The 13800-nt window shown below is 37.9% G+C and overlaps 1 protein-coding gene across 2 annotated transcripts; it reads left to right on the top strand.

Moving 5' to 3' along the window:
• The first annotated feature begins 2980 nt into the window (after nucleotides 1-2980).
• On the top strand, nucleotides 2981-13738 carry LOC145787601 (nucleolysin TIAR-like). Of its 2 annotated transcripts, none has more exons than XM_082599373.1 (12): nucleotides 2981-3088; nucleotides 3368-3464; nucleotides 4156-4254; nucleotides 5020-5071; nucleotides 5493-5580; nucleotides 6113-6188; nucleotides 7063-7162; nucleotides 8103-8277; nucleotides 9252-9402; nucleotides 9773-9885; nucleotides 10243-10539; nucleotides 10901-13738. In XM_082599373.1, the coding sequence occupies exons 1-12, from the start codon at nucleotides 3027-3029 to the stop codon at nucleotides 11013-11015; spliced, it is 1425 nt and encodes a 474-aa protein (XP_082455499.1). In that variant the 5' UTR covers nucleotides 2981-3026; the 3' UTR covers nucleotides 11016-13738. The 2 variants fall into 2 exon arrangements, with proteins under 2 accessions (XP_082455499.1, XP_082455498.1); XM_082599372.1 differs by having other exon boundaries at nucleotides 7063-7186.
• Nucleotides 13739-13800: the final 62 nt, after the last annotated feature.

The following is a 13800-nucleotide window of genomic DNA, read 5'->3' as shown; positions in this document are numbered from 1 at the left end:
TATGATAAGTGTCATGGCCGTGTGAACAATGAGCACAATCTTGCCTCAACGTTTCTTCAGTGGTGGCATTAAGGTTTTGTGGGCCCTGGACAAGAAGTAATATGAGGGGCCCCTACAGCCCGGAATCGACAAATTAAAGTACGCAAACTCAAATGATCATAAATTACAATAACACAAAAAAGAATTAATATGAATAGTCTTAGTAATAGTCTTAGTAACAAACACAAGTTGCATTCAAACACTACAAACAAACACTACATTCATTTTGCTTTGATACAGATATTGTAGAACAGAGAGAACTGTAGTTTCTTTTGTTTTCAATGGTGAATATATTCTTGTGAAGCTATGCACTTCAATGGAAAGTTCTTGTTTGTTTGTTTGTTTGTTTATCTTTATCCTGCATTGCGGGAAAGCGGACTTGAGCGCTATGCATCGGTGTACGCCTTCCGACGTACACCTGACCCACGCTGCAGCCGACTGCAATGTCTGTTTCCGGTTGTCTACTTTACTTATGACTTAAATTTGGTACTACCCATTACTCGAAATCGATCACTAGGCAGAGGCAATTATCGTAAAGTTTCTTGCCCAGAGAAACAACAGCAAGTGCGAGTGGCTGGAGTCGAACATGCAGGCTCTCGACTGCGAGCCCAACGCGCTAACCACTCGGCCACGGGACCTTCACTGTCAAGGTCCCAGCAAATTCTGTGGATGCTTCATCAGAGCATTTTTTTAACAGATTTTCGTCTGCGATCGAGGTCGGCAAATAAATGTGATGGAAAAGCTTAAGTTAGCCTACTGCATGCTTCCTGCTAGTGCTTAATGCAAACTTTATTTGTGCGTATTTTGAATAAACGCGGGCTCCATAAAATTTCGGGCCCTGGGCGGTCACCCAGTTTGCCTACTCCAAAGGCCACCACTGCGTTTTTTTGAAGTAAAGTGTCGAAAGAATGCCTTGTAATGTAAATTTGCATACCGTAGGCTACATGAAAGCAATATAAAATCTCTGTTTTTTATTTGCAACTAGTTTCTTGTTGTAATAAATGTGTTTCTAAGTTGTCTCACTGCTCTCTTAGGTTAGGCACCAGTGGGACACTTGAGTGCTGCATTTAAAGCCTAAAAATATACATGAAAACATGGGAAATTTTTGTTGAAATGTTTTGAAGATGTTTACAAAGAGTAAAACTTTATGAAAATTGTTGTTTGGTATGTACTGTACGTAGCCTAAATTGTTTGAGTTATTATTAAACAAAATGCTAACTTTGTCCCACTGGTTCCTAGGTGATTCAAAGTATCAGAGTAGGAGGTCCAAAACGGGCACAAGGCTTAGTTGCAAGAATGCAGGGCGATCGTGTTTTCCGTTATCAGTTTTGACCTTGTTTTTCTTTGTCAAGAATCGGGATTCCAAAAAGCTACAATCGGGACTGTAAAGCAGTAGCTTTTTTCGTGTAATTAAGTTCAAGTCGCCCTTGCACTTGCAAGTGTTAATTGTAATTGTAAGACTATTATAAAAAAAAAACATTTTATTTTTTTATTTCTATTCTAGGTTTGGTGGCTGTACAATTTTAAGATAGTGGTAGTTTAGCTAGTAGGCCTACTGTTTTATCGATGTATATTTTAAACCTTTGGGCTTTGCCATCTTTTACTTTTGTTGGTGTCAAATTCGTATCTTTACTTTGTCTTTCTGTACATGTTTACGCCAGCACCAAAAAATAAAATTGAATTTTGGCATAAAAAATCGTAATATGCTTATTGCAGCAGCAAAGATTGCTATTGGCATCAAGAATGGATTCATCTAATTTCTTGTTAGCTGAAGACTCTTTACCTCAGAGTAATCGTGGATAAATTACTCTTGATAGCGTCCGCTGCTGTGCAACAAGATAGGCTGATACTGTATCAAGCCAACAAGGCAATAATCACTGAAGAAGATACAGTATTTTATTACCCACAATTCCGTTTCGCGCCCAAGTCCACCACATGTGTCGCAATTGCGTCACTTAGTGTTGCCATTTTCTAAATTTATTAAATTTCTTAAAGTGTGGTATCTGGAAGCCCCTGGAGCTGGAAGCGTAGAGTAGTGATGCTGACAAGTGACAATAAAAAATCTACTTATGATAGCTTAACGCATTGAGTACTTACTGACTGGAAATGTATTTTAATTCCACAAATAAAAAATTGAAAGTAGATGTACCGTACCGGTACTTGATGTGCAGCAAAGCCATTAAAATACAAGGGAAAGAACTTGTCCTCTGAAATCTGCTGGTTAAACAAGATAGGCGTACTGTAGATATAGAATGAAAGTGGTGAGTTAGCTTAGGTTTCATCAAAAAGTTTGTTTTAGTTTGGCTTAGTTCTTGTGTTGCATGCATGGAGTAGGGAAAAAAAGCAGATAAAACATACCGTATAATGACTTGAAGAAATGCTACGGTAGCCTACGGTATTAGACGCACCTGTTAGCGTAGTGGACATAGTGACAAGCGTGCTACTCTTTTGGTACCACAGCTACATTTTCGTTAGAGTAGCCATGCTACTATATTTTCAATATAGGGGAGAGGTGCTAGATTTCCTTCAGTTGCACTTCTGCTACTACTACCGTACTTTTTAAACCTTTCAAGGTTATGCCACCTTTTCCCGTTCATTAACGTGCTGGTAGGTCTATATAGATTTTTGTAGTTAGTATCTTTTTCGTCCCGGATGCATTAAGGACGAAAAATAAAACGATTGGTTGATAGAATATAAAGTGAAAAAACAACTACCGGTACCGTACGGTACAGTTTAGCTTATAGTTTCTGGAAATGCATGAAAAAGTTAAACATACTTAATTGGACTATTGCGGGAAGCATCAAGCTACGTTAATACTGACAAGAGTAACACCAATGACGCCAATAATGAATTTTTTGGTGTGTTTGTGGCATTGCATAAATAGTTAAACAATTTTGCACTTACTGATCTCTCAATTGTATTTTATTATGTTTTAGGCTACTCTATTTTTAACTTTCTATCTTTTTCTCATTTTCTTGTATATAAAAATGAATCTAAATCCAACAACAGCGCCTGCTTATCAAGATGATGAAGCATTTCCAAAGACACTGTGAGTCGGGCGTTTTTTATTTAGCTGACATGACAAATTAATGTTTATTGTAGTGAGGGTCTTAAACCTAATAAATGCAAAATGTTGTAGACTTGGCTGTTTATGTTTTGTGAGGGACGTTAATTCATATGTTTTAATAAAGAAAATATAAAAGTACTGGTACCAAACAAACTGATCTTGAAAATGGCCTGTTTTGAGGTTATGTTTTAATAGCTTCTTCATTTTGCATTACTTAAGCCCCTTTGTTGAGCAAAGTTGGTAACTTGACTTGTTTTGCAGCTATGTTGGAAATTTAGATCCAAATGTTTCTGAATCTCTTATTATGGAACTGTTCAGCGTTATTGGACCATGCAAGAGTTGTAAAATGATCCCTGATGTAAGTAGCAATGCTGTTGTGCCAATATTTAAGTCTATATTATATATTAGGCTATAACAGAAGCTTGCTGCATGTTATTGAGATTAAACAATAACAAACTACAGATAAAAAAATTTTTTTTTAATTTTTATTTTAGATTGGCTCTAAGTTGTCAGTGAAGATGGTTTTTGTTTCTGATCGTTTAAGTTACATGTGTACTGTACAGTGTACTTATGACATTCGTCCATAATACGCAATATTTCTCAAACTTTGACGATTGGCGTCTTACAATTTAATTCTGCAATTGGAAAATGGCAGTGACATGGTGACCCATTTGATCACATGATACTTGTACAAATTCCATGTACTCTTGGTTGAAGTTTTCATAATTTTGCACAACTACTTTGGTTTTGCAACTTACCAACTTGTGCGCATACTGTCAAGTTCTTCAAACTTCAGCATTGATTTTGTTTGATCTAGTAACGGTTTGAATCCACCTGTGTCTTTGGGCTTCAACTAGAATTGTGAAAACTGACATATGTTCATTATCGAAACAAGATTGTATAGCCTAAGTCTGTTCACTGTCCATGGATGGAATGCACTTTACCTAGAGTGGAGGTGGAGCCCATTTGGCTCCATAAAGGTTGTCTTCATGGTAATGTGCAAACAGCAATAACCAAGCACATAATAACGTTACTGATGTATATTTCAGCCGGCGGGTGGAGATCCCTATTGTTTTGTTGAATTTATGGATCATGGTCATGCTGTTGCTGCTCACACTGCCATGAACCAAAGAAAAATTCTTGGAAAGGTCAGTGGGTTTTATCTGTAATATTGTTCATATGGCCAATTTATTGTTGCTGAGGGCTCCACTATTGCAACCATATTTCATTGAAATCATTGATTACGTATTGTTTCATTGAAGACTTGATCTATCCAGGTGCCAAAATGTAGGCTATATTTGTTTATGGCTGTAAATGAAACTTATCTTTTGTGCATGTGGTCGCATTTGTAAATAATCCATTTTCCTTGAAAAACAATGATTCACATGCAAATATAGGCGATGGCTGCACTGTCTAAGGTTGACGGAGTTTTGTCAAAATTGTAAATGGCAAAAATGTTTACCTGAGCTCTAATCTCTTTTAAAAAGGTTCCACTCAATTCAACTGTGAATGTAATATGTTGCTTTTTGCTGCCACCTCTGCAATATTTAAATCTCTGTAACTGTGGCACTGATATTTTTGGAAAAGAAATTGCTGAAGACGATCATAGCGTGTTCTAAATTGAGTGCACAAAACGGATTTAATTCCTGTAAAAATATGCATTTAATGCATGAAATGTCAGCTTTTTACAGTGTATATACTGTGTACATAGCCTATAGCCCAGTAGTACTTGTTTTCGTATTTTCTATTAACCATCAGATGGCGAAAGCTTTTCAGTTTTGAAGGTTGGTGTACTTTTTGAGTCGTAGTTTAAAAACGTTAAATGTCTTTTTATAAGCAAGTGGTGTCACAGTACAGTTGTATGAACACATCGCTTCAACTGCTCACTTTTGACTATATGCATAATATTACAGGAAATTAGGGTCAACTGGGCAACCAGACCGTCGGCTAAACGTGATACTAGCAGTAAGTTTGTATTACTACTTGTTTTATTTTCCTCCAGCTTATGTTTTTTGTGTAACTTTTACTGTTCCATAAAGTAAAATATCCAACTGACTTGATCATGTTACTGGTACTCACCTGTGCTTGCATATGGTCAGCTAGTAGTAGTAGTATGTGAATCTTTTGGGATAATATTTGAGGAATCTATTGTACTGCGTGAAGCCGAATATGTTTAATTTATTTGAGCTCTTTTAATTAACCATTTTACAACCAATCACTTTTACCTTGTGGATAAATGCAAATATCACAGCGTGTTTTGCTGTACGATATATTTTTTAGTTAAATTTTGGATTAAATTCCCAGACAGCAAATCAGCCATTTTTACACTGTTTCAAGCAACGTCTGCAGTCGTTAAAACAATGTAAAAACCTCATTTCACCAACAGATCATCATCATATCTTTGTCGGCGACTTGGCTCCAGAGACCACATCTGATGATCTGAAAACCTACTTCAGTAAAGTTGGAATTGTATCGTAAGTTGAAGCCTTTGTGTGAAATGCATTGTTGTTGTCACCTTGTAGCATCAGGACAAAAAGTTAAAAAAATCAGTCAGGTTCAGAAGCTTGTATAAATCATTTACAAAGCTTTCGCCACCGTTAAAGTAGCTTCTTCCGTATCTTCATTCATTCAAATAGAAAGTAACTCCGTAGCTATAAGATACTGGAGGCCCCTTTACACTTTACAGTGGCAAAAATTTTATCAATAAATTATGCAAATTTCCCAACCTGACTGATTTTTTTACTTCAATGATTTAATATTGTTTTGACGTTGATAAAATAAAAGCTCATAGATTTGCTGTACATATCCTATTCTCACATTACCTTTGTGTGTAAATTATTCTTCTTCGTACCACGTTGTAACAACATATAGAGTTATCCGATGATAACATTTTACTAAAGAGTTCGATACAACAATTTGGTGCATGCAGGTGAAGCTTGATACGGCACTCCATAGCTTTCAGATAGTTTTATGGCGTTGATAACTTTGCTACATCATCTCTTGCAGGGACGCGCGTGTAATGCGAGACTTGCAGACCAATAAATCTAAAGGATATGGATTTGTGTCTTTCATTAACTACCAGGTAAGGATTGCAATAGCACTCCCACTGAATATCGTAAGACACACGCACGATGGTCTGGTACTAGTAAGCACACGTACCTGTGACCAACCGCCATAGTTTCGGTATAGTTACATAGAAACGCTCAGTGCTCACTGAGTTTCTGTACAGCTTGAGTGAGTTAAGTGAACGACTTTGTGATTGTAAAATGCACATACTCTCACCTCTTAAAGAAACCCTGTTGAAAATTTCTAAAATATTTCGTTTTTTTGGTAATTGCTTTAAAAATTAAGACTCAAAACATAGATCTATATTTGAGAACTGAAACTCTAGAAATGCCGTATTGTGACGTTATGGATGAGCATTTTGGTGTGATGACTTGTCAATGCTTCGATGTATGCCGTTGTGTGATGCACAATGCACAGCATTGCACACCAGTGTCAATATATGTTACATCCCCAGATGTTTTAACTATTCCTCTTCACTGCCACCTGAAAATACTCTTCCGCTGCCACGTTGCTCCTATGTGTGATATAAATGGATCGACGGAATGTGCAACTGAACGATTGAATTACCAGTAAATTGCAAGAGTTTCTGACCTTCATCAAATAAAATCTTTTTGGATATGAGATCTAAATTGACGACGCTACATAGATTAAATTGAGACCGGTGAACTGTGTAATTACCATTTCATGCAAACCTGGTACGTCATGTTTCCGAGATGATCTAAACACCTACTTAATGCAAAATCCTGAATTTGAACCATCTGCCTAAACCAAATCACAAAATTCTTATGATGTATCCGTTTAAGGACACGGCCTTTGGCACACTTCGGTCCCAAAAACTTCTTTTCGCTATTTTGGTACCGGACGATTTTTGACAAATCAATGTTATGCAGGACGCACTGGACTTAGTGGAGAAGAAAACAATAATCCAAGAAGCTCTCCATGGGCGGCAAGTCAGATGCAACTGGGCGGCTAGGAAAGGTGGTCATGCAGGTAAGAAGGTTTGGAAGATGTATTGTACCAGTATGATGGTGTTGTGCGTGACTTACAAGCAAGCACCTTCCTTTTGCAATCAGATATCATGTTTACTCCACCTGCGTGAGAAGTGTCATGCTCTATGGCTCCGAAACGTGAGCACCACTACCAAGCACTATCATCTATCAAGCGCCTACAAAGTAATGACAGAGCAATGGGAAGATGGACCTGCCTGGTCATTGGTCAAGCCTGAAGACAACATCCAGTTTGAAAGTCTTATATCTAGGCTTGAAATAAGAGACGTTGGTGAAATCCTCCAATTGGGCAGAATGAGATGGCTTGGGCACGTTGATCGCAGCACCAGCTGGATCTGTCAGGTCAGATGTGTCAACATTGCAGCACAGCGGGTCAAGGTAGACCAAAAATTTCGTAGAAAGGGCTTGTTGAGCGTGACCTTTTAGCTCTGAACATGGACTCTGTCAACCCAAAGAACCGTGAGGTGTGGAGAGGAAGACTTTTCCCTCGACAGACAGACAGACCACACCAACTTGAGGACTAATTCATGGCCTGTAGTGTATAATCAAAATTGGTTGATGATGATGTGACCATTGCTTTGAGATGTAAGTACTGTACAAACCACCGGCAATGTCAGCGCGGTGGTTTTTTGAGTGAATGTATTTTATATTAAGAAAGCCAGAAAAATTTGCGCTATCATGTTGTTTACAAAGTATGGTAGGTTTGAGGGCTGGATGCCGTGTCAGTTCCTTTGTTTTGATTGATTGCGCTTCACATGTCACGATCATGTGCAGTTCAGAGGTTGAGCCGCAAGTCTCGAAGGGCCTTGTTGACTCTATGCATCCACTTAATATTAAATCTAAAGCCGATATTCCTTTCTACGCGCTTCTATTGTTATAGCAACTTTAAGTTCTTTAATATTGACTGAGTCGTTTGCTTTCAGTTCAAAAGCTTGACTACAACACGGTGGTCAACCAATCCAGTGTCAACAACTGCACTGTCTACCTCGGCGGGTGCATGAGTGGACTCACCGAGCAGCTGATGAGGGAGACGTTCATGGGGTATGGGAACATTGTGGAGATTCGAGTCTTCCCCGACAAAGGTTACTCGTTTATCAGGTAAAGGATGTAGCTTCACTTGAAAATCTCTTATTGTCTGTTAAGATGTGAGTTTAAGAATTATATATTCAACTCACAAAAGAGAAGAGTTCATAAGAAAAATGAGGCTTAAGTTTTGAATTGGACTTTGTTCGGGTTGGTGTGACAAAATCAAATGATGCGTTTGCAACCACGACATTGAAAATACTTCGACTGCTGAACAACACAATTTTAGGATCCAAATTTTAAATTGCGACTTACTTATGGCTTCAATCATATTTTAATCGAATCTGCGTAGCTGATGCCAAAGTCGTTTTCAGAAAGTTACCCCAATTAATTTCGCATACTTGCATAGGATGGAGCTATTCACACGATCTCATGTACTAGGATTGCAGCATAAAGTCGTCTCTAGTTACAATTGTAACTTGTTTCACTTGAAGGGAAGTTCAATTTAGCTGTTGAACCGAACATGCCGAGACTAGGGCAGTCAGAAACTGTTTTGGTCGATAAGAAATTCTTCCCAAAAACACGTCGAAATAAAGTCAAGTGAAAGAATTTTGCGTCGAAATAGAAAGTTTTTGTTTTGAACTGCAAATGTAGCGTATAGATATTTCTATTTATCGTCGTCATAATGAAAATGACATTCTTGTAAGCATCATAAAGAGAAAAGAAGCAACAGTTAGGTATTTCTTTTGTGATACTTGGTGCAAAATCGTTTTGAGCGATGACTTCTTTTTTTCTGCTTTCTGAGGTTCTTTGGGAATTATGAAAGTTTGGTAGAGAGTTTGCTTTTTTAAACCATAAACAGGCAAAACAAAGTAACCTTAGCGGTTTAACATAACGTATTACACACATTATGTTAAACCGCTAAGGTTACTTTGTTTTGCTTGTCTTTGGGAATTTGCTGCAAAAGTTCCTTCTGGCCAGGTTTTCTTTACGGCTTGTCAACATAGAGGCTGCAGAGGTCAGAGTTGAAGTTTTTATTCATGTTCCAGGTTTGATAATCATAATGACGCTGCTCAAGCTATCACAGCGAAACACGGTGCCACACTTGAAAATTACACCATCAAGTGCTCTTGGGGTAAAGAGGGGGCCAGCATGCCCAACGCAACTATGGGTACCGGGTTTTCAAATGGTGGAACCGGGGTAAGTTGAGCAGTGTGCCTTTTCATTGATTTCACTTTTAAAAAATATCTGATTCATTCTGGATTTGAACCGATGTTCTACTAAGTTGAAGTGCATGCGGATGACTTCACCTAGCGTCAGCACATAACCGAACTTTTCAACCAGATGGAGGCGCAGTAGAGCACGATAACTGGTGTTACTCCAAAAAATTACATTAGTATTCCCGTTTACGAAATATTTAATGCAGACAGTCGCAACACAACAGGGCCAACTCGTGGTTCAACATAATTGAATTTCATTCTCAACACCTTGCGTGCCATATATTTACTGTTAGTTTGATAAAGCCTGAGGGGTTATCAAACAACCCTATGACATTTCTTGTCTCCCCCAGCAGCAGATGGCCCAACCGTCCATGGACAGCGCCCCAATGTCACAGTGGTCGCCAGCAGGGACCGATATGTGGGGACAGAACCAGCAGCAGTACAACCAATGGACGTCATGGAGGTAACATGGTTTGAAGTGGTTCTGGAAAAATACTTGATTTTTGTCGAAGTTCGAAATATTATTTGGTGAAGTTCACAATATCCATGTGTCTCATCAGAGATTTTTGCATCTTCATTTTGCTTGGGTGTATAATGTTTGAAGCCCAACATTTCAGTCAAATATTCTGTGTTCATGGGTTAGGTTTTTGTTGCATTTACGCTTGATGTTCAGCGGTTTGCTTACGCATGTTATGACAGCAAATTGTTCGCAGTGAATGAAAAAGCTTGACAGCTATTCCAGGTGAGACAACACCAAAGTCTCGACATCGAGTTGCGTTTATTTTACGATTTATTGACTGGTTGAATTTTTTGTTTCAAGGAATCCAAGTCCATCTCAGCAGCAGCAGCAACAACAACAACAGCAGCAGCAGCAGCAGAATTCGTGGAATACTTGGAATCCCAACCAACAAAACAACACATGGGCGCCTAACAATATGAACACGGGCAACACTTGGGGACCGAACAATTCCGGTCAACAGATGCAGAGCCCGTGGGGTTGGTCAGGAATGGGGCAGCAGCAACAGCAACAACAACCGGGGCGAGATGCCTGGGGCACTAGTAACCCCATGCAACAACCCCAGCAACAAAATAACGGAGATGGAATGTGGAACAATTGGTGAGAAAAGAATGACAACTAGATATTTGTGTGCGTTGAAATCTTTACTGTGGCTTGCCAGATACATTTACAAATTTATTCATTTTCAGTTTGCTATGAGACTTTTGTAACTGAAAGTGACTTTAGTTGATGACGCGTTTGTTATAATTTTATATAGGGATACCCTTTTTAAATCAACCAATTTTAAAGTGCTACCGGCTTTCTTAAGCAATCTAAAACACTGAGCTAGAAGTCGTTACATTTTCCAGTTAATGCGGCGTGCAATAGCGACCAGATGACCTAGTCCTAGAAGGTAGCTTATTGTGTGTGCTTTCAATGAATTCCTAGTGATGTATGACGTCATGTATGCTTTTAATTGTAGGAGTTCCCAAGGACTAGGAAACTTACCTCAACAGAATGAGATGCAGAATCTTACAAGAGGCTCCGGGGATCAAGCAGACACAAACAGCCGATCTTTAAACAATTTTTCTATGTAAAAATATTCATATTATGCTTCACAGTCAGTCTTGATACGTCACAATTTTTGCAAACACCAATGATGCTTTTTTATTTGCATAACGTGTAGAGACGACAGATAGACGAGTTTGCTATTTAAAGTTCATGAGTTAAACGAAAGCACGTCTTATTAATTGAATTCCATTTCACAAGAGCCTGTTTCAAGCAAAATCTTAGTCAGAAATCATTTCTGGAAGCAGCTACTTTTTGTTGCCAAGCTCACTAAAGCTAAAACTGACAAACTCACCACGTCATTAATCAAGTTGGGTTTGATTTGTACATTTTTCAAATCCCTTTACAAAAGATAAATTTTTCTTTTATAAAGGAATCGATTTTTCATCAAGACACGTTCTGCTCATAAAAAAGCCTGTTTGACAAACGCAAACGTTTGTGTAAACGACCGTGCGTTTGTCGATGCAATTCTGATTTTCATTTTTATCTGAGACTATTGTCAAAGTTAATATTTTCTTAATATTTTTTCCTCTGAGAGCAACCCAGCGGTGCTTTATGAGCAACTTCCATTCTTACCAATTTGTTGGAAAACTGTTCAGGTTCAGCTCGCAATCATGTTGTTAGGCGGCTTAGAGCAGCTTTTTATTCACGTTATTTCGTTTAATTTACGCCCGTTTTTTCAATTTACAAAAAAAATGAACTGTCAAATTCAACTACCTGATAGTCTTCCTCTGAGCCGGTAACCCGGATGTTGTAATTATACACTTTCACAGCTGCCACTTTTGGTGAAATATTTTCGAAAATTAGTCCACAAACAAATACAATCCAGTAACCCCATAAGGTTTTACTTGGCTTCGTATATTTGTGGTGCGACGGAAAAGCTTCATTGGCTCCAAACTAAAATTATTGTCAATGGGTAAAAACGTTTAATTCTGAATCTATTGTTTTATCTGTCTGGTCAATTTGTTGCTGTTGTTTAACACTAGGGTGGATGCTGCAAAGTAATGGCACCGGTTTATATATTATACTGTATATATAACGCATTGATGTTTTATAAATTGTCATAAATTGCCTTGGAGGTTTGCTTCAGAGAATAATTTGGTTTTTAAACAAGCATCGTTCTTGATAAGTTGTGATGGGACGGAATCTTTGTTTCCTAAAAACGGATTTAATTTGACCAACTTGATCCAGATCTTTGAAGTAATTTTATTCATTTGTGTGGACTAACTGCCCCGGAAAGGGATTTTCATTGTTGAATTTTGTAAATTTTTCTGCACTGTCATTTCAAGCAATGCTACTGCTGCTTACTCGCCCTTGAAGAACCCTTTTACAGTTAACTTTAAATATTACTCAGTGTTGGTTATTTCAATTTCAAAATATACTTGAAAGCCGTTGAAATATGAGATTGATGCTTTTATGTCATCTCCAGAAGGCAAAAGTTTTTCTTGTATTTGTTTCCACTTCAATGGCCAAGTTTTAAATTGTTTCATAATTATTTGTTTCAGTCCTTGACACTGTACTTGTAATCGTTTGGTTGTCTCTATTTGGTTTCATGCAATACATTTTCTTTGTTTCTAAATTTTCACAATTTTTTTCTAATATTCAACATTTTTGTTTCTTTATTCTCAGTATAACTCTGCTGTGGCAAGTCTGCTGGCAACTTTAAAATCTGCACCTTTTCGTTGCTTTACCGTCGAAAGCTGTTTACTCTATGAAAATTGCTGTCCAGTTGCCAGTAATTAAATCATACTTATTGTCATTGTCGCCTTGCACAGGACTTTGGGTGACAGCCGACTTTTTTCCATTATTTTGATGTTGCATTTTTTCTTACTTTTATCTTTGCCGTACCAACCGACCCAGTGGAGATTGCCATCAAGGTTTGAAAACCGGATTTTATGCCGCGAAGCAACCGCTAATGCTTTTATCACAAAACGAAACATTTCCAACTGATCGCGCTGTACAAACGTTACCATGAGCTCCGGGATGTCTCTAAATTTTTGGCCTGTTGTCACCAATTCCTGAAACCCCGCAACGGTCATGTGCAAATGTGCCTTCTATCTAAACTGCTATTTCCACAAATTGTCGTTTCACAATGCTGAGATGCTTTAAAAGTGATGAAACACCAGACTGATTTGTGAGCGTAGTGCTGGTAACCCCCTATATTTTTACATTGATTCAACGTACCGTAACGTTAAGATGACATCCTAGCCCCTAAATGAGTAGCTTTTTACATTAATTCCACATCTACAGACTGATTTGTTGGGATACTGTTCCATATTTGAAAGCTGACCGCTGGTAGAATTAGTTCTTACATTGTTCTACCGTCTGCGAGCGTTGGATCAATGAAAAAAGCCAATGAATTTGTAAAGTGAGTGCATCCAATTTGACAATAAGCTGGATGAAAAAACAGCGGAAACAAAGTTTTATTTGTTTTCGTCGCTTAACCTTCTTATAACGTTGAGTCTATGTAAAAACACGGTATTTTCACACTTCGTACAACCATATGATGCATGTAGTGGGGAGTGTATTTTGTACATTTGTATATTTCAATTTGTCCAAGCAAATCCATGTAGAAGGACATTTGCGTTAATCAAGACCTGTTGTTGTTATTTTCCTTTGTCTTCGTTTTGTTTTCTTTTAAATTTGTTGCATTGTTTTGTTTGTGTGGTAGTTTTTGGAAAACAAATTACTCAATGAATTATGTTGATAGTTTTCCAATTTGTTTGCTTGAAATAAAACTTGAATTGGTGAATATTGTAAAAACGCTATTGTGTTTACAAACATTACGACAAACACGGAGGTTCATGAGCTGTT

The sequence above is a fragment of the Aplidium turbinatum genome, chromosome 18, assembly GCF_918807975.1.
Source record: "Aplidium turbinatum chromosome 18, kaAplTurb1.1, whole genome shotgun sequence".
In the NCBI taxonomy this organism is placed as follows: domain Eukaryota; kingdom Metazoa; phylum Chordata; class Ascidiacea; order Aplousobranchia; family Polyclinidae; genus Aplidium; species Aplidium turbinatum.
The sequence above is the reverse complement of the archived record's forward strand: the minus strand, read 5'-3'. Positions and strand labels throughout refer to the sequence as shown.